General features: G+C 55.5%; 2 protein-coding genes and 1 non-coding gene across 5 annotated transcripts; 2 read left to right on the forward strand and 1 right to left on the reverse strand.

Annotated features, from left to right (window-relative positions):
- The first annotated feature begins 2,218 nt into the window (after positions 1 to 2,218).
- Positions 2,219 to 2,325, forward strand: LOC114234866 (U6 spliceosomal RNA). Its single transcript, XR_003621048.2, has one exon. It is a non-coding gene; the product is annotated as a U6 spliceosomal RNA (small nuclear RNA).
- A 2,904-nt stretch (positions 2,326 to 5,229) lies between these two features.
- PRSS57 (serine protease 57) lies at positions 5,230 to 10,365 on the forward strand. The gene is made up of 5 exons (XM_008150833.3): positions 5,230 to 5,308; positions 5,745 to 5,898; positions 7,171 to 7,315; positions 8,810 to 9,073; positions 10,056 to 10,365. Exons 1-5 carry the CDS (start codon positions 5,230 to 5,232, stop codon positions 10,266 to 10,268), a joined length of 855 nt encoding a protein of 284 aa, XP_008149055.2. The 3' UTR covers positions 10,269 to 10,365.
- Positions 10,366 to 10,837: 472 nt separating this feature from the next.
- FSTL3 (follistatin like 3) lies at positions 10,838 to 16,897 on the reverse strand. 3 transcript variants are annotated; one of them, XM_054717578.1, is made up of 5 exons: positions 16,718 to 16,897; positions 15,157 to 15,342; positions 12,900 to 13,115; positions 12,145 to 12,372; positions 10,838 to 12,057 (listed from the first exon to the last, which is right to left on the reverse strand). In XM_054717578.1, exons 1-5 carry the CDS (start codon positions 16,818 to 16,820, stop codon positions 11,999 to 12,001), a joined length of 792 nt encoding a protein of 263 aa, XP_054573553.1. In that variant the 5' UTR covers positions 16,821 to 16,897; the 3' UTR covers positions 10,838 to 11,998. The 3 variants fall into 3 exon arrangements, with proteins under 3 accessions (XP_054573553.1, XP_028015360.1, XP_054573554.1); XM_028159559.2 differs by having other exon boundaries at positions 10,838 to 12,372; XM_054717579.1 differs by lacking the exon at positions 15,157 to 15,342 and having other exon boundaries at positions 10,838 to 12,372.
- Between the last annotated feature and the right edge of the window lie 2,952 nt (positions 16,898 to 19,849).

Genomic DNA, 19,849 nt, shown 5'->3' on the forward strand with positions numbered 1-19,849 from the left:
AGCTGCGCCCCACCCCCCGCCCGGAGTCATTCATCCCTTGTCCTCGGGGCTTAATCACAAGGAACAACAACAGCCTGTAATTATTGGAATCGAGAGTCTAGAGGGTTCGAGGCTGTCGGCCAGGCGGGGTCTGTGCGCTAGCCCTAGACTTGACCTGGACAAAATCCTGCCCCTCCCAGCTCCCGGTCCAGAAGGGAAGAGGGGGAGGGGAGGCAGGGGGCAAAGGACCAGTGGGACCCCGGGGGAAGTCCGGGAGGCCGCTCCGAGGAGCTGACGCCTCTGCTGCAGCCTGGCGGTCTGCAAGAGGAGCGTTCAGGTGGAGGGCAATGCAAGTGCAAAGGCGGGGCTGTGGGACCGAGCCAGGCCCGGTTGAGGAGGAATGATAATAACACAGCAATTCCTTAAGCTTCTGAGCACTTGCTGGGCGCTGGTCCTGGAGTTGGAGGAGGGTAAATGATTTAAATCTGCCTCAGCTCTCACAGCACACACTGCAGGCCTCTGTAGCCAAGAATGAGTGAGGTGGCTAGAGGAGGGAGCAAGGAGAGCTCAGGCTTTGTCCTGAAGGCACTAGGGAGCCACAGCAGAGTTTAGAGCAGGAGAGGAACCAACCTGATTTATTTTTGTGATGGCCCCTCTGGCTGTCAGGGCAAAGCGGAGAGGCTTGGAGGCCTGGCAGAGGCTGAACTGGGACCCCCCTCAGGCTGAATAAGATTGAAAGGCAGGCCGAAACCGGTTTGGCTCAGTGGATAGAGCGTCGGCCTGCGGACTCAAGGGTCCCAGGTTCAATTCCGGTCAAGGGCATGTACCTTAGTTGTGGGCACATCCCCAGTAGAGGGTGTGCAAGAGGCAGCTGATCGATGATTCTCTCTCAGCGATGTTTCTAACTCTCTATCCCTCTCTCTTCCTCTCTGTAAAAAATCAATAAAATATATTAAAAAAAAAAAAGATTGAAAGGCAGGTGGATTGTGGATGGATCTTGAAGGGAGCTGACAGGATGGGTTGTAGGATGACAGGCATTGGGGTCTCCCCATTTCCAGATTGAGCCACTGGAAGGACATGTTAACATGATGGGGTGGGGGTGGGGGGACAACAAAGGGTGACATTGGGTGGGCAGCTGGCCGTCGGGGTTTAGGGTGAGGCCTGGGCTGAGCTAGGGGAAGTCTGGACAAGATCATATGAGAAGCAGGCACAGGCAGAAGACAGAGGCAACCAGTTCTCCTGCCTTCCCCTTGATTTCTTGCAGGCTATCTTGAGTCCTTCATGCTGCATGTGTCACCGTGTGAATCCCACAGACTAGGAGAGAGGCAGGACCTGTCACTGCCAACATGTATTCTGCGGCCCTGACTTCCTAGGTTATTATAAGAACTCTAGTCCCCTGGCCCCAAACACACTTACTTATTGGGGTCTGACTGCAGGGAGGGCAGGGAAGAGAGATTCTTCTAAAACCCTTCTAAACTATTTTCTTGTAAGTAAAATAGTTCTACTCAGCAGGTGCTTAATAAACGGATGTGTGTGCAAAGGGAAATAGCTTTCGATGGGCTCTAGAGAAGCATCAGGATGCACCCCAGAGGGGACAGGGACACTGCTATCTCTGTTTACACGCCTTTTCATCTCCCCCTTTTTACAATGAATGTGCATTCATTTAGCATTAAAATAATGAGATAAATTAGCAAACTTAAAAAAAAAAAAAAAAAGACCCAGAGAAACATCAGGAGCCCTAGGCTTGAGTCCCAGCTCAGAGCCACATGTGCTGTGTGGCCCTGGGTCTGTTTCTTAACCTCTCTGAGCCTCATTTCCCCATCTCCTAGGGCAGCTGGGAGGGTTAGCAGAGTGAATACACAGGAAGGGCTTGGAACAGGGCCCAGCACACAGTAGCTCAGGGTTTGGCAAACTATTCCTATAAAGGGCCAGATAATAAATATTTTCAGCATTGCAGCCGCAGGTCTTCCATTGCAACATGAAAGCAGCCAGAGGCAATATTTAGTACACGTATTGCTCAGCAAAAGGATGCTGCGAGTAATTCCATCGCTGCCCCTCTGTCTCTGTGTTCATTCAGTCCAAAAAGATTTATTGAGCACCTACTGTGCACCCAGCAGGGTTAGGTGCCAGGGATGCAGGAACCTTGTCCTCAGAGAAATGGCATTTTTTTTGTCTCCTAAGTAAATGATTCAAGGTTCTAGGGATGCTGGATGCATTTTGTTTAAAAATAGGAGGAAGAGGGCTGGCTTTGGCAGCACATACACTAAAATTGGAAGGATACGGAGAAAATTAGCATGGCCCCTGTGCAAGGATGACAAGTAAATTCATGAAGTTGTTTTTTTTTTGTTTTTTTTAAAGAAGCCGGTCAGATGTGGCTCAGTGTTTGAGCATTGACCTATGCACCAGGTCACAGTTAGGGCACATGCACAGGTTGCCCAGTAGGGGGCGTACAGGAAGCAGCAGATCAATGATTCACATCATTGAGGTTTCCAGCTCTCCCTCTCCCTTCCTCTCTGAAATCAATAAAAATATTTTTTTTTAAAGAAAGAAAATAGAAGGATGGAGAGGGACTGTTGGGCGCATCTCCCCTCCCACAAAACATTCTACACCTTTCTCAGCCCTAAACTTTCAAGGGCTCCCACCTCCCTTACATCAAAAGTGAAATTCCCTCCCACAGCTCTCAAGGCCCTGCCTGGGGGCCCCAAGACCCCAACATCCACACCCCAGACTCAGGCATGCAGGCAGTTGCTTCCTAGAGGTAGTGAAACATGCGCTGGGGAAATCAGGTCAGGCAGAGGTGGTGGGGAGAAGCATCCCAAGTAGCAGGAACAGCCCCCCAAAAGGCATGGAGATGGGACCAGGCAGGGTGTGTCCTGAGCTAGAGCAGTAGGCTTGAATTGACCTTTCACCCTCCAGAGAAGCAGCCACATCGCCCACTCTTTAATCCTCTCTGCTCAGTGTGCTGCAGCTCCCATTCCTCTGGGCCACACCCCCTCCCTGTACCACTTGCAACCACAATTTCCATGATGATGCTTCTTCTCCTTCCACCTCCTTAGCCACCTCTGCCCAGCACCCCTGCCCCTGCTCTGAACCCACCTCACAGCTTGGCTGCTCCGGGACATCCTCTGGGGTCCTTGGACTCCCGGGGAAGTTGCACACTGGGCTCTGTGCAGGCCCCCAAAGCCCACTCCTCCTCTGTCCCTGAGTCAGAGATCCCTTTCCCTCCCCCTAGCCCTGACTTCAGCTCAGGCCTGTGTCTCCCACCCCAAAAGGGGCCAAGGAGGTGTAAGCTAAACATGAGAGGGACTGTATCCCAGAAAAAAGGGGCTCAAGCTTCCCCACCCCAGCTTTATAACCCCAAACCTCAGGCCCAGACTAGGTCAGGCCCTTTACAGAGCAACATGCCAGAGCCTCGACTCCTGCTGTCTTCCTGGCCTGTTCCATGGCCCTGGAATGCCCGGCCTTCACAGGCAAGAGGAATGGGGACCTGATGGGGCTACCCAGCTCTGGCTGGTTCAGCATTGGTCCATCTACAGATCAACAGAACCCAAACTCACTCCCCAGGAGGGCTTGTGTCCTCTGCACCTGAGAATCCTCAGAAAAGAAATGAATATGACCATGAGTCAATCTCTTCAACATATAAAGAGCTCTAACAAATTAATAATAAAAGTAAGGCCCTAGCCGGTTTGGCTCAGTGGATATAGCATCGGCCTGCAGACTGAAGGGTCCTGGGTTCGATTCTGGTTAAGGGCACATGCCCAGATTACGGGCTCGATCCCCAGTAGGGGGCATGCAGGAGGCGTCCAATCAATTATTCTCTCTCATCATTGATGTTTCTATCTCTCCCTCTCTCTTCCTCTCTGAAATCAATAAAAATATATTTTAAAAAATAATAATAGTAAGTGTTTAGTAAAGGGAGCTATTATTATCATTACTAGAGACCCAGTGCACAAAATTCATACACGGTGGGGGGGGGGGTCCCCCTCAGCCCAGCATGCATTCTCTCCAATCCAGGACCCCTTGGGGGATGTCCGACTGCCAGTTTAGGCCTGCCTGATCCTGGCAGTCGGACATCCCTCTCACAATCCTGGACCACTGGCTCCTAATCGCTCACCTGCCTGCCGACCTGGTCACCCCCAACTGCCCATGCCTGCCAGTGTGGTCACCTCCCAACTGTCCCCCCTGTGGACCTGGTTTCCCCCAACTGCCCCCCCACACCGGCCTGGTTGCCCCACACGGCCTGCTGTTCAGTCATTTGGTCGTCCCTCACTAACCCCCATGCCAGCCTGGTCGTAGGCAGCCATGTTGTGAGGGCGTGAGGGTTAATTTGCATATTACCTCTTTATTATATAGGATTGTTGTTATCATCATTGTCACTGTTGTTGTTGTGTCTGCTCTGACTGGGAAAGCCACCCAAATCCTCCATGGGAAGAACAGTCAAGGACTATAGTCCAAGAGTTCTGGGCTCACGACCATCTTCCATGCAGCCCAAACAAACCAGGCTCCCCTCTCTGCACCTGAGGTTGGAAAATGGAAATATTGACCCCCATCCAGCCCATTTTGCAGGGCTTCTGAGAGCTTGGTGAGTTGGGACCATGAAGGACAGTTGTCTGTTTCACAACTGCTTATCAGATGGGAAGGAAACGGGCCTGGCTGTGGGTAGAACTGGCCCCTGGCAGGAGCAATAGGAGCTGTCCTGAGGCTGCAACCCTGGCCTCTCACTCCCTCTCTGTATGACCTTGGCCAAGGCACTTAACCTCTCTGTGCCTCAGTTTCCCCATCTGTAGCATGGGGATAGAAACAATACTGACATCCTCGGGCCACTCCAGGACTAAATGAGGTTCCACACACCTGCAGCTTCAGTGATGCTTATACCAACCCCCTCAAGGGTGTGTGGCTGGGGGAACTGACCAAGGCCTGGGGAAGATGCTGGGTAAACTGAAGCACCGAGAGGGTAAGTGATCTCCAGGGTCCCAGGGACTGGTGGAGCCAGGGTTTGCCTGGGCAGGCAGCCCCCTGCTTCCCCCACTGCTGTTTCCTCCTGTGCAATTACGATCAACAACCCCAAGGCAGTCAAATCATCAGTTTCCCAGTATCACCAGCTCAGATCTGATCGTTGCTGGTGGGGGCTGAAGGGGCCTCCAACCACAGACCACAGCTGAGTTCCCCCTTTCCAGGCCGTTGGGTGAGGGCAGGTGCCTTGGTCCTCAAAGCTCTCAGGGAGACTTCAGCCTTGAGAAGTCTGGGGCCATGGGGCCTGGGGCGGAGGCCTGGGACCAACTTTTGCTGACTATGGCCACTGCTCTGATGCTGTCCATGAGGCTTCCAGGTGAGGATCTCCAGGAGTCCCCATATAGAAGCCAGACCAGGAACTCCCCAGGTACCCCAAGGCCCCCTCCCAGACCTACCCCAGGAAATGCTGAGGTACCCCACACACGGGCCCTGACTTGGTGCAACTACACAACCCCTGGCTGGTCTCCCTCTAGGGCCTCACCGGGGAGTGGGGTGGGAGGCCCAGCTGGGATCTTGACCAGGCGCAGGTGCAGGCGCAGGTTTTCTGGGGTCCAGTCCTCCTCCTGGCACATTCAAGGGCCTTCTCTGGGCTCCTCGTCACTCACTCTGTGTCCTTCTGCGTCTCTCTTTCTACCTCCATCTCTATCTCTGACTCTTTCTCCCTCAACTCGACCCCCATCCCATCCAGTGCCTAAGCTGTCCCATTAACCCATCTTCTGCCCCTCCCAACATACCCCTCCTCCCCTCTGCAGGCTCCTGGGGGGCTAGGATCATCGGGGGCCGAGAGGTGGCCCCGCACTCCCGTCCCTACATGGCGTCGGTGAAGTTCCAGGGCCAGCATCACTGCGGTGGCTTCCTGCTCCGCGCCCGCTGGGTGGTCACAGCTGCCCACTGCCTCAGCAACAGGTGAGCCCATCTGGGGGCCCTCCTCCTGCCTGCTGCCACTTGGGACCCCAGGATGCTCTGGCTGTGTTTCAGGGGTGGGAGTGGTGAGGGGTGTTCCCGGTGTGGGCAATGCTACATTCCAGGTGGGGGCGGGTTGGGATAGCCAGATCCCACCCCCTTCCCTGGGGGTCTCTTGAAGGAGGAGGCATCTCTGGGGCCAGCTTTATGGGACAACCAAGGGGAAATGGTGGGGCTACCCCCACCTTGTCAAGGAACCTCCATGACAATAAGTAGATGTTATCATTGCTGTGCTTGGTTTATAATAATTAATAACATTAACATTGAAGTTATTGAAAAAAGGAAATTTCCTCCAGATTCTTCCAATGATCTAATAATTAAATCTACATGAGACAGATTAACAAGGGAAAATAACCACATTTAATACATACATACATGTGGATGACCCACATACAGAGGGAGTCAGAGACCCCACATCCATGAGAGGTTCAGGAACAGAAAGGACAGCTGAGGTATACATGTCACCTGAGCTAGGGATGAGGTCAGGTGCCTGAGGCATCAGAGGGGAGAAGGGTCATCCTCAAGACCTTCAGTAATTAGAAGCTTGCCCTGCCCTCTAGATAGGTCATAAAATGTTCTTTGGTGGTAAGGCTCATTATGGGCCAGGCCCCCAATTTAGATTCATGTAGGTGGTTAAGCAAGAGGCAGAAGTTTCTTGTGAGCCCAGAGGGTCTTGATGGCCTTTAGCTCAAAATAATCCACATGCCAGCCTGGCCAGTGTGGCTCAATGGTTGAGCTTAGACCTATGAACCAGGAGGTCACGGTTGGATCCCCAATCGGGCACATGTCTGGGTTGCAGGCTCGATATCCAGTAGGGGGGCGTGCAGGAGGCAGCCAATCAATGATTCTCTCTCATCATTGATGTTTCTCTCCCTCTCCCTTCCTTTCTCTGAAATCAATTTTTTTTTAAAAAATTCCAAATGCCAAAGGGGCACATCTTGGGGAGGCATGTTCTGAACCCCTTCAGAGATAGTGTTATAATTGAGGTGGGGATTATAATAAATATAAACATATCCAACCCGTCCTAAATAATAGCTTAGTTATTAGAATTAGTATTTCAATGATTAGCGTTAATACTGTGATTGAGGTGGGAATGAAACAAACATAATTATTATCAAGGTTAAATGGATTGCTGTGCACCAGTTTTGCCAATGGGGCTACCACAGCCTGTGATAGGCAACCCCGTCTCACTCACTATACCCCTCCCCACTGCAGAGACCCGCGAACGGTCCAGGTGGTGCTGGGGGCTCACAACATTCGCACCTCAGAGCCCACCCAGCAGGTGTTCAGCACCTCAGCTGTCATCAGGCACCCTGACTACCAGCCCACAACCCACGCCAATGACATCTGCCTGCTGCAGGTGAGCTTCGTGGGGAGGAACACTGGATGTAAGTCTGACCTGTCCCAGCTACTCCCAGGATGACTGAGCCTGTTTTAAAATAGCTGAAGGATCCTGAAACGCCCGAGTCAGGTTAAGTCTTTGCTCAAATGTCACCTTCTCAGGAGACCTTCTTGGACGACCCCCTTATCCTGCAACCTGCCCCTGCCCTGCTGTCCCTTCTCCCTGCTCCACCTTTCTTATGTCCAGCACAACTGTCACCTGCTAGCAGCACCTGCACATTTGCTACTTCACCATTGTTCACTGCCTCCTCTGGACCTGAGGACAGGGATTTTTACCTCGTTTATGACCATTTATGGCACACAGCAGGTGCTCAATGTTCAGGCTGGTAGGGGGGAACAAATGAGGCACTAGGGCCATGAAAGACCTCAGTCCCCTGCTACTTGGGCCCTTCTTGGGGTTTTCTGGGCAGGAAGTGGCTTCACCCATAAATGTGAATTTCCCTTTGCTTCCCCATGAGGCGTGCCCTTTCAAACCACCCCCCTGCAGTTCCCACCCTGGCACCCCAAATCCAACTCTAGGAACCGCCAGGGCCTCTGTTTCAAAGGGGGAATGTCCCAAACTTGCCCTCCAAATGTGTTGAAAAATTGAAAGGGAGAGATACTCAATATGACCGAATGGGTCCCTGGGAACAGGAAGGTCTGGGGTGTGGGGCTCTCTTGGCAAATAAAAAGGGGGCAGTGGATGTCAGCAGCCAAAGCCTGGATTTTACTCACCTGTGGGACCCCAAAGCTTGGAACCCACTGCTCTGACTCACCCATCCCATTGTGCAGATGGGGAAACTGAGGTTGGGGGTGGTCAGGGATGTGCCCAAGTTCCGGGGGTGTGTACCAAAATTAGGGTTCCGAGTCATTCATTCAAAAACTGTTGACTGAGTGCCAACTATGTGCCGGTCAGCAGGGACACAGCCAGGAGCAAGCCATGGGGCTGACCCCCTTAAAGCCTTCAGTATAACCGGGTGGCAGCTGGGTAAACTGGCCTTGACAGGGGCACATGGCTGCCCAGAGGAGGCACCTGCCCTACCCTGGGAGTCTTGGAAATCTTCCTGGAGAAGGTGGCGTCTAAGCGGAGACCTAAAAGTTGGATAGGAAAGGTGCTCCAGGTGGGGGGTACAGTATGAGCCAAAGTGTGGGGGTGGGCCCAGGACATGGCAGCAAATTCATTCTTGCTAGAGGGGAGGACTTATGGGGGGGGCAAGAGTTTTATTCCAAGGGGCAATGAGGAGCAATGGGAGGGCTTAGAGCAGGGAAGGAGGTGCTGTTTAGAAAGACCATTTGGGTTGAGCGGGTAAGGGCTGATGGACAGGGGGCAGGTGGTGGCAAAAGCAGTGGGGCTTTCTGACAGCCATTGCTTTCTTTCCGTAAGGCCAAGAGACCAGGTGTCACAGGTGGGTAAACTGAGGCAGGAGCCGTGGTGATGGTTTGGGTGGTCCAAAACTCAGTGTTCTCCCCGTAGCTGAACAGCTCTGCCATCCTGGGTCCTGCAGTGGGGCTGCTGAGGCTGCCAAAGAGGGGCACCAGGCCGCCCAGGGCCGGGACGAGGTGCCATGTGGCCGGCTGGGGCTCTGTGTCCAACTTTGAGGAATTGCCACCCGGGCTGATGGAGGCCGAGGTCCGCGTGCTGGGCCTGGACGTCTGCAATAGCTCCTGGAAGGGCCAGCTCAGCCCTGCCATGGTCTGCACCCACAGTGGGGACCGACGGCGGAGAGGCTTCTGCTCGGTAAGATGTTCATTGTCCATCCCTCCCACTTGCCATATGGGGAAACCAAGGCCCACAGAGAAGGTCAGAGCTGGGCAGAGCCTTGGGAACCAAGTCCAGCTTACCCTAGACCAGACCATGTATGGCTGTGCAGTGCACAAAGAGCTACAGATTTGTGTATTTATAAACAGCATCCAGAACAGGCAGTAACAGCTCCTGCTCCTAATACCCTGGCCCTGGTGCAGAGGAAGAAACTCAGCCTGGAGGATCTTTTGTTTTAGGCAAGAGAGTTCAATGGTTCAGAACACAGGTTCTGGAGCCCAACTGCCTGGGCCCAAGTCCAGACTGTGCCACTTTCCAGGCCTTGGAAAAGTCGCCTCACTTCTCTGGACCTCACTCCATCTTCTCCATCTGTAGAACTGTCACCTCATAGGAGCAGAGCTAATTCCAGATGACAATTAGGGTGCTAGGACCAGGAGAGGAGGGGAAGGGAGAAAGCAGGAATTTTAGGGTGAATATTCAGGAAGGCTTCTCCGAGGAGAGCACCTTTGAGCTGAGACTTGAAGGAGCCTTAAGATCTGAGGGAAGGCATGACAGGCAGAGAGACAGTCACAGGGCTGCCACGCACAGCTGTTCAGGTCTGTACTGCACAAACAGCTGCAGGCTTCTATGTTTATACAAGCAGTGTCCAGTAGGGGGCAGTAACAGATCTCAAAGACACGCAAAAGCTTAGTGGCTAATAAGTTTGGCTTGCTCCAGGAACAGCCAGGAAGGCTGGTGTGGCTGGAACCAGATGAGTGAGGGAGATGTGGGTAGAGATGTAGACCTTCAGGGTCTTGAAGGCTGAGGTGAGGGTTTAGTCTTTGCTGTAAGAGCACTAGGGGGGTCATGGAAGGATTTTGAGGGCAGGAAAGGGTCCTGGTGGGCATTACATGTAGAAGCTCCTTCAGGCTAAGTGAGGCTGAGAGAAGAACCCCTGACCTCACCTTTCCTTTCATCCCAGGCGGACTCCGGGGGGCCCCTGGTGTGCAGGAACCTGGCCCATGGCCTCGTTTCCTTCTCTGGCCTCTGGTGTGGCGACCCCAAGACCCCAGATGTATACACACAGGTGTCTGCTTTCGTGACCTGGATCTGGGATGTGGTTCAGCAGCGACCCCACAGCCCCCAACTCAGCTCCTCACCCAGGACCACTGGGGCCCCCACAGGAGCTTCCTGAACCACAGCAGCACTGTGTATACAAATGAGAATACAACCCATGCAAACAGCTTTGGCCTGGAAGATTCTGTGGCTGGGGCAGGGGGTTCACAGAACCTTCCAGGGAGCTTGGGGTGGGGAGAGGGGTGCGTGGGGGGAGGAAGAAGGGGCATAAATTCCAAACAAAAAGGGCCAAAATAACTGAATAAAATGTTAACTGACAACATGATGACATGATGGTCTACCCACATCCCTTGAGTTTCTTCTTGGCCTCAAGGTGGTTGAGGGTCCAGATGAGCCGCTTCCTCCCTGAGCCACTTGCTTGGCCTCCTTTCTCTTCCACCCACTCCCACCACCACTCTACCTGTCTCAGCCCTCTCTCTGGGTGCTGCCCACTGCCCAGAGACAGACACTGAGGCCAAGATGGACAGTGGCTGCCCCAAGGACATAGGCTCATGCTCTTCCAGATGCTTCTAGAGCCCCCACTTACTACCCTAATAGTAACCCAGGCTCCAGACTAGTAACCCTCTACCAAAGTGGGCAGCACAGAGGCTCAGAGAGAGAGGAGCAGACCAGGAATTGGCCTCAAGGTGGCTTTTTACAATCTTTATTTCTTTGGTGAGGCAGGACCCCAGGGTGAGGAAAATTGCCTTATTATTGGGTGGCTTGGGCAAACGCACCTACTCAAGGACACTTTTCTGGGTGACATAGGTAAGGCACTTCCTGGGGGCTGGGAGATGGTGGGCACACTGCCCCCTGAGCTCCTTGCCCCAAACTTGAGGAGCTGAATTCCCATATCTGGTCTGATCCTCTGGTCTACACAAAGGCACAAGGAGGTGGCTTTGAGTGACAGCCCAGGAATGCAGGGAATTGGCCCTAGGCTAGCGTTGGCTGGGGTTGAGAACCCTGAGCCCAGCTGGTGGACAAAGAGGGTTCACCTAGGAACTGGGCCTAGAGACCCAAGAGTGGGCCTCATGATAGCAGGGGGTCCTGCGTCTGGACCTCACCTGTGGACGGGTCAGCAGGCACTAGGGGTGCTGTTCAGACACATAGCTCCAGGAGGCCAGGTGTGCAGTGGGCCTTGGTGTCTACATCCCACCGGGTGAGTAGGGGCTCCTGGGCCCCAGGAGATCTCACCAGAAGTGGAATGGGTCCTGTTCGGAGCTAATACTGAGCTGAGGCTTGTGTCAGGAGGCATAGACAGTGCCTCCCCCATCAGGGGATAAGCTGGGCTTTTCTCAGGGGCCTTTACTGGACCTACTCGGTTCATGGAGGCAGTGGGGAAGGAGAGCCCTGAATACTTGGGTTGCTAGGGGACAGACTGCTTCCTTGGCCTGTCCAGGGTTCTGAGCATGTTCTGAGGTTCATGTATATGCACCCAGGTTGTGGACCCTTCCTTATCCCTTGGTTCCTGTTCTAGAAGACTAGGGTGCCTTTTCATTAATTGCTGGCAAAGAACTCCCAGCCCTCTCAGTGGCAGTGATAATTAATAGTTATTCCCGAGGGAACAGAAGCAGGGTCCTCTTGAACAGTAATAGGGTGTTTGGAATGGAGGGCTCACCTACCAGCACTGCTCCCAGGCCTCCTCCCCCCAGTTCTTCCAAGATTTGGTTGCGGGGAAGGGTCCAGGGCTCCCGCAAGTGGTCCGGTCCTGGCTCTGGGGAGTGTCCATGGGACATAAATTAGGCTTTGCTCTGGCAATAAATAAAATGGGGGAGGCCTTGAACGCCGGGCCCAGGCCACCCTGTTAAGTCACACAAAGTTCTCCTCCTCTTCCTCCGATTCAACATCTGCTGGCTCAGGGGTGCCTGCTGAGTGGGAGGGACGAACAGAGAAATGCGGGTACGGAGAGGGGCTGGGGCCTACAGCCCACCACTGCTCCCCGCTCCGCCCCGCACCTGCGCAGCTGCCAGGGTGTCGCACGCCAATGGAACGGCCCAGGAAGCAGGTGGCCTGGCGGAGGTGGCACGAAGACATGTAGGTGATGTTGTTGTTGCCGCAGAGCTCCTGGCCAGGGCTGGAGGGCGCGGGGCAGGGCGCAGCGCGACACATCACGCAGTGGGCACTACCTGTCTGGTCCACCACGCACGACTGTGGCCGCTGGCACACCACGTGTGCGCAGGACTCTGTGGATAGGGCGCCAGGGTGGGTCAGGGGCGCCACCTGGATGACGAACCCGGCTCACAATACTGAGGGCACCCTCAGGCCCCGCCTCCTCGGTTGTGGCAGAAGCCACACCCCTTCAACGAGACCCATCCCACAGCCCAAGTCCACCCTCAAGCTCCGTCCCCGTTTATTGCACCCTCAAGCCCCTGAGTCAAGCACCCATACTTCTCACCCCATGTGAGCCCCAGAACCCCTTTCCAAACTTCCACCCTGCTCTTCCTTATTCTCGATCCCACAAAAGACCCAACCCACTGATACTCTCTCAGCAGCATAAAGACTCCCTTTATTAGACTCCGCCCACGACCTCGCCACCTAGGCCCCGCCCACCATAAGCCCTGCCCCAACCCTCAAGACCTATACCTACACTGCTAGGCACTATGCCTGGAGGCCCCGCCCTCCCTCTGGCCCCGCCCTCCCGCACTGCGCCCCGGGTACTGAGGCGCCTGTCCCGTGGCTCCACCCCCCAGCAGGCCCCGCCCCAACGTACTGCGGCAGCGGCCCCTGTACATGACACGCAGGTCTGGGTGGCCGCGGCAGCGCGCTGCGCGCAGCTCACACTCGTCGCGGTAGGTGGCGCCGTCGGAGCCGCAGACCTGTAGGCGCGCCGGGAGCTCTTCGCAGTCCGGGGTGCACTCGCAGCGCGGGCGGCCCCCCAGCATGCGGCAAGCCTTGCCGGGGCCGCACTCCACGCCCTCGCACGAATCTGCGGACACAGGACATACGCCCGTGGGCTGGGGCTCGTGGCCAGAGGTCTTCTGAGTCCACGGCGCCTCGCCCCCTTTTCTGAGGGCTAGAGGCCGGGCCGGAGTGGGGGACTGTCCGAAGTCGGGGCGCACGGCGAGGATACTGGTTCGGGGTCTGGGTGGAGGTCTGTGGTGGGAGAGATTCAGCCACTGTCCTGGTGGACGCCTGGGGCTGGGGGCTGTGTCTGGAGGCGGGGCTCAGTGTGGGCGGGAAGGGCGTCTCTGCCCCAATCTTGGGGTCCAGCCCGCTCTACTGACGTCTGTTCCCTGACTGGACTCGCGTTTCTGGGCAGGCCGGCGGGAGGCCCTGCTGCGTCAGTCCGGGGGTAGGGTGGGGGGCTCCACCCCATCCAGACAGTGTCCTTTCCCTTTGCCTGCCAGAACCTCCCCAGAGGAGGGGACAGGCAGGGCAGGGCGGGGCGTTGGCGCCTGACATGAGACTCATTTCCTGGGGGAGCGGGCCTCCCACAGTCCGAGCCCTCTGAACTGGGAGTTACCCACCCCTCGCAGCCCCATTTCTCAGGTAGGGAAACGGGTCTGACCAGGGGAAGTCTGCCTCTTGGGTACCTGCCCCTACACAGGCCCCGGTCCTTCGGAAATGCAAATCAGGCCCCACTAACGGCTGCTCCTGCCTCTCGGCTCTCCCAGGCTCATTGCAGCCTCCCACTCACTGTACGAGGTCACGCTGCTTGGAAAACCGAGGCCCCACACTGCTGTGAGTGGAGAAAAGCCAGGAGCACCTCAGCATAACTCCAGGCCAGATCCTGGATGGACATCCCCACCCGCCCAACTCAGTTCTGTTGCTGGTGGGTCTAGAGGGCAGACTGTGAGCAAAGTTTACATTCCAGCCTCAGTTTCCCTGTGTATAGAGTGGGGCTGATGGGGGAATCCACCTTACAGGATGAGCGTAAAATAAGTGGATGCTACTAAGAGAATGGATTATGCCCCCACATTGGTTACCCATGCCAGGGCATGTGGGCTGCACCTGGGCGCCGACCGCCCACATACACATCTGGAAATGTTCTGCCTGTGTGGCTTCATACAAGAGGGAGAAGTGGGGGCTGAGTTCCTGTCCCCAAGGCCGGAATGGGGGGTGGGGTCCTGGACCATCTCATGTCCAGGCCAGGCATTTTTTGAAGTCTGTCCTCCCAGAAGCCAAAGGGGGTTCTAGAGTGAGCCAGGGTACATGGCGTTGACTTTAGGACCACCCAGGCAGGCTGATCTGGGATTAATCACATCTCAGAGCTCAGCCAGCCTCCTCAGCTTGGCCTTCTTCAGGTCTGCAGCCCTCAGCTCCAGCCTCCTCCCTGCTCCCCTGCCCTGACCCCACCCACCAGGATCTCACCCCAGGCTATGGTCTCTGCTGATGCTCTCCCCCCTTACTTTCTACAGCTGACAGACTCCTAGTCATCCCCCAACAACCTGTCTCTGATGCCCACCTCCTTCAAGTCATGTCCCTTCTGGGTCCCTGCAGGTTCAGCCCTGACCACAGGGGTGTGGGAGAGCCCTGGAAGAGCTCCTTGTCTGATGGAGGAGGCCGCATTTCTCAGAACATGGTCCAGAAGGAACATGATTACTAAACATGCAACTGGGGTCCACCACAGTTCCCTGGAATCCGTGGGGTTAAGGGCAGATAAGGATAGTTGGGACCCTGAGTGTGGGGTCACAAACCAGAGTGGCCAGTCAGGAACATCTACTTTCCCAGGAGCTAGCTGTGAGTTGAGTATACTTCCACCAGGTGGGGTGCAGGTGGGAAAGGCCATCCTGGCAGAGGGCTTGGGATAAGTAAAGGCCTCGAGGATGGAAACCAAGCTGGGGAGTCCTCAGAGCTTCTTCCTGAATCCTCAACTGAGGGGAGCTGAGGCCGGGATCCCCTCCACAACTGCTCCTCTCAGCAGCCTCAACTTCCTCCTGCATGCCCCTGAGCCAGGAAGCTCACTTCCAGCAGGTCCACCTTCGACTATAGTGACCCTGGATTGTGGCTGATGCCTGGGGTCTCACCTTTGCAGGGGAGGCAGTGGACAAGGCCCAAGAAGCCCAGGAGGCTGATCTTGTTCCCTGGGTGGGTGAAGTTGGACCAGGCGGTGTCAATGTTGCCAGAGGCACAACACTCAGCCTGGCTCACATCGGTCTTCAGCACCAGGCTGCAGGTGGCCTCTTTGCCCTGCTGGAGCCAGCAGACACCACCTGTGGACCAGGAGGGCAGTTCCTATGGGACCAGAGGTGCCCTCCTGTACCATTCCTGACACCCAAGCCTGGACCTTCCACCCAGCTCCCAGCCCTGGGGATGCATATAGTTGGCACTCAGTAATTACTATGAGGGTGATCTACTCCCAGCCTGGGAAGGGGGAGCTCCAGATCCTTTTGGGATCCTCCTCTCTGAGCCTCATCCCCCAACTACTCCACCACCAACCCCTAGCCAACCCCCAACCATCCTGGAAGCTCTCCTCTATCCATGCACCCCCTCCATCTCCCCCCCCCCCCCCGCTACCCACCCAGGCCTGGCATCTTGCCCAAACACCCAGAGCTGGATGTGTCTGGGTCAGTAGGCTCTGGAGCTGCCTGCCCTTTGTCTAAACAGCACCCGAGGGCATGCAGAACCCCCTTCTCCTTGCAGCACTGCACCACCACCACCACCACCACCCCCCTTTCCATAGCCTGGACTGCCTCTTACTCACTCCAAGTTGGGAACATTCCCTTTGCATGAGCTCACTGTCTCCCCGGGGACATGGCCTTCGGGGAGGGGGCTCCACTCTCCCTCCCTTCCCTCTGTGCAGGGCTGGGTGGAGCTGCTGGGTATGGGGCGGGGGCGGGGGTAGATGGCCTCAGTTTCTTCACCCTTAAATGGGGGTAGGAATAGCCATGGCCCCCATCCCAGAGAGCTCACTGGTTCCCAGGTGCTGTACTAAGTGCCTCCCAGGGACCAACTCTGGGAAGTCAGCACCTGGTACTCATAAAAAGGGAAACTGAGACCAAGAGTGGGGATGTTACTTGCCTGGCGTCTTCCAGTGAGTGGCAGGTAGGACGCGCTAATGACCCGTCTGCCTAAGCCAGACCCAGGGAAAATCTGAAGCCCCTGCTGGAGGTCCTGGGTCCGGCCACCGAGCCCTGCCTCTCTGAGGTGTCAGGACCCAGATAGTACGGGTTCCAGTTCTGGATCTGCCACTTACAAGCTGTGTGATCCCAAACCTCAGTTTCCCCCATCTGGAAAACAGTCACGATGAGTTCCCACACCACTGGACTGTTATATGGATTCAGGGAGGTAAGAGACAGACACTAAGCGCTCAATAAATGTCAGTCCTTGTGACTACTATTGACCATAATTGTGAGAGAGTCACATCTGTTCTGCTGACCTCCTGATTACCCTCTTTCAGGCCCTTTGGGGCTGGGGGAGGGGGAGCCCCAAGCCCTCCCAGATTCAATCTGCAGCGGCCTCTGGTCATCGCCCTCCACCTCCCAGCTGCCACCGCTGCTTCGACCCCCAACATTCCCCCCGTCCGCATTCCGGGCAGGCCCACGTGGGTGGTCCACCCCACCCGCCTCTTCCGGCCACCCCACTCACCGGGCGAGGGGTCCCCCGAGCCCACGGAGCCCACGAAGCCTACGGCCCAAGCCAGGGCCCCCCAGGGCAGTGGCCACAGTGGCCCGGGCGCCCTGGGACGCATGGCGAACACAGAGACGGCAGCGGCGGCAGCGGCCCCCGCGTCGGACCGGGACGCGCAGGCGGGCAGCAGGGAGGGCGGCGGCACCGACTTCCCAGTGCTCCGGGCCGGCGCTCCCTATAAAGGTCCCGCGGGCGGGGCCGGGCCGGGGCGGGGCGCGTGAATGGCGGGGCACGAGGCAGAGTCGTGCGCGATGTGTGCAGGGGCTGGGCCTGGCCACCGGGGTGGCGGCTGGTGGGTGGTGGCCCCGACCTGGGAGCCTTACTATGGCTGTAGCGAAGGCTAGGGGGCCAAATTGTGATCGTGGTGTGTGAGTTCCAGGCGTCACCGTGAGTTTGGGGTTCTTCAGCTGAAGGGCTGTGGCTGAGCTAACTGGTTACTCATGGGGAGTATGTACCACCTCGTGGATTGCATGTGGTCACTTGTATGGCTCATATGTGATCCTCCCATCCCTATTCGGCCTCATACCCACACTGGGGGACCTCAGCCCCAGACTGGCTACTCACACCCCCAGGCCACCCACCTAGCTAGCTACCTGGCTGCTCTAGCCAGTGGGCACAGCTGGGTGTGAGCAAGTGTTTTGGGGAGGGGAGGAGCTGGGGGCTGCAGGGAGAGACCAGGGACACAAATGGTCCGAACATCACTGACTGCAATAATCACAGCATCAGACTTCCAAAGTGCCTACTGTGTACCTGTTCTTTGCCCCTCACACCCTGGGGGACTGTGCACCCCTCCCAGACCGCTGCAGAAGGTGTGCCAGAACCACACCCACAATAACTTACTGTCTTAGGGGGAATTCCCTCCTCTCTGCTCAGGTTCTGTTCCCTGGAATCTTGGGTGTCCTGCAGTTTATGATGGCAACATCAGTGTGGACCTGGGAAGTGAGTCCACAGGGGCCTTGGTGCAGCCAGATACTCTTCCTGTTTTAGAACTGATCCCTTCTACCGTGGGGGCCTCCCAAATTGTTCAGGGCACCCTCAAAGTACTCATGGGTTCTGTGCAGCTCCTCTGTGTTTGTGCTTCTAAGAAATAATGAATGACCACCTCCTGGTGGCAGGGACTGTTGTAGGGTGCTGGGCCACCAGGGTGACCAAGGCAGACCCAATCTTGCCATCCCTGAGCTCATGGTTTGTAGGGACCATAGCCAATAAAACCCACAGACAAATAAATTGATGTATAACTTCAAAGAGTGGCAAATGCTTTCAGGAAAAATTTAAAAATGGAGAACAACTGGATATCTCCCAGGGCCGCATCCGCTTCATCACCCCCCCCCCCCCCCCCCCCGCATTCCTGCATCTGCCTGCTCTACAGGTGTGGAAATTGAGGGTCCCTGTGGCCACATAGCACAGCACCTGTTCTGCACGCTCAAGAATTTCTGCCATCAGGTGCCAAGTCCAGACCTCTTCCTCCACCTCAGCTGCCAGCCTGACCCGTAGCCTCTAGCCAGTGGCCAAGGGCTATGTTACTGCCCAGAGGCACTGAGGGAAGATGCCCAGCTGTCTTGACTTGGCCTTGGCCTCTAACAGTCTGAGGAGATTCTCCCTTGGTTGGGGAATGGAGCAGGGATAAAACTCTGTGTTCTCACCAAGGATGTGTGGGGGCCGGACAGTGCGACCTTGGCCGAGACCTGATCTCAGACATCCTGGCCTGGGCTGTGCAAATCAGAAGGTCATTGTCAGCCTGGTGTGGATTCCAAACAGGGGCCAGCTGCCAGTGGCCTCCTGCTCCCTAGCCTGGCGTGTCTCTCCACCCCAGAGGCCATGTGCTGGGTGACCTCAAGCAAGTCACTGGCCCTCTCTGGGGAGCCTCTGCCTTCCCTTTTGAGTTTTTTCCATTTGTACTTTCTTCTCTACCCTGACCCAGCCTCAACCTTACCTGCTACTCCCAGCTCAAACACCCACCATGACTCCCCATAGCCCCTGCTTACCATTCCAGGCTTCTCTCTACCCCGACCCCACAGGTAAATTGGCAGTAACAACTGATTGTGATCAGAGTTGTGATGAACACCCCAAGGCCATGCCTGACCCAGCCTGGGAGAGACCAAGAAAGACTTTTCAGAGGAACAGGACATTTAAATTGAGAGTTGGACTGAACCATGGGGAAGAGGGGGGTGGACACAAATGCACAGTACTATAAGTAAGAGAAAGCCCAACTCAACCAGAGACATCTGATCCTAATCCCTGGACCCTGTAACTATGTCACCTTCCATGGCAGAGACACTTGGCATTTTAAGGATCTTCGGATGGGGAGATAATCCTGGATTTCCCAGTGAGCCCAGTGTCATCACAGGATCCTTAAAAGTTGAGACCAAAAAAAAAAAAAAAAAAAAAGTGAACACCTTTCCCTCTGTGTTCAGAGAGATGCTACATAAGAAGGACATGACCTGCCATTGCTGGCTGTGAAGATGGAGGAAGGGGCCAAGAGCCAAGGAATGTGGGCAAGTTCTAGAAGCTATAAAAGGTTGGAAACAGATTCTTCCCTGGAGCCTATGGGAAGGAATGCAACTCTGCTGATACCCTGATTTTAGCTCTGCAAAAACCATGTTGAATTTCTGACCTCCATAACTGGAAGAGAAAGACTTGTGGGTTTTTTCTTTTAAAAAAAAATATATATATATTTTATTGATTTTTTACAGAGAGGAAGGGAGAGGGATAGAGAGTTAGAAACATCGATCAGCTGACTCCTGCACACCCCCTACTGGGGATGTGCCCGCAACCAAGGTACATGCCCTTGACTGGAATCGAACCCGGGACCCTTCGGTCCGCAGGCCGACGCTCTATCCACTGAGCCAAACCAGTCAGGGCGACTTGTGGGTTTTTTTATGCCACCAAGTAAGTGGCGGTGATTTGTTACAGCAGCAATAGGCCAATACAGGTGGACCTTTGGGTTCAGTGTGTTGACACAACGATACAGTCCCTGCCAGGCTGGAAACAAACAAGGGAGTGAACAAGGTGTGAAGACAGGGGGCAGTACGGAGACCCTGGGAACAGGAAGGTTGTGGGGTCTCTGAAGCGGTGACCCTGAGGCCTGGA

Source organism: Eptesicus fuscus, chromosome 6, assembly GCF_027574615.1.
Source record: "Eptesicus fuscus isolate TK198812 chromosome 6, DD_ASM_mEF_20220401, whole genome shotgun sequence".
Taxonomy (NCBI): domain Eukaryota; kingdom Metazoa; phylum Chordata; class Mammalia; order Chiroptera; family Vespertilionidae; genus Eptesicus; species Eptesicus fuscus.

Coding starts and splice junctions, on each gene's coding strand:
- PRSS57 (XM_008150833.3), top strand. CDS start 5,230: ATGGGGCCTGGGGCGGAGGCCTGGGACCAACTTTTGCTGACTATGGCC. Junction 5,899..7,170: donor GCCCACTGCCTCAGCAACAG/GTGAGCCCATCT, acceptor TCCCCACTGCAG/AGACCCGCGAACGGTCCAGG. Junction 7,316..8,809: donor ATGACATCTGCCTGCTGCAG/GTGAGCTTCGTG, acceptor TTCTCCCCGTAG/CTGAACAGCTCTGCCATCCT.
- FSTL3 (XM_028159559.2), bottom strand. CDS start 16,820: ATGCGTCCCAGGGCGCCCGGGCCACTGTGGCCACTGCCCTGGGGGGCC. Junction 15,343..16,717: donor CTCGGGGGACCCCTCGCCCG/GTGAGTGGGGTG, acceptor CCTGGTCCACAG/GTGGTGTCTGCTGGCTCCAG. Junction 12,373..12,899: donor GTACAGGGGCCGCTGCCGCA/GTACGTTGGGGC, acceptor CCCTATCCACAG/AGTCCTGCGCACACGTGGTG.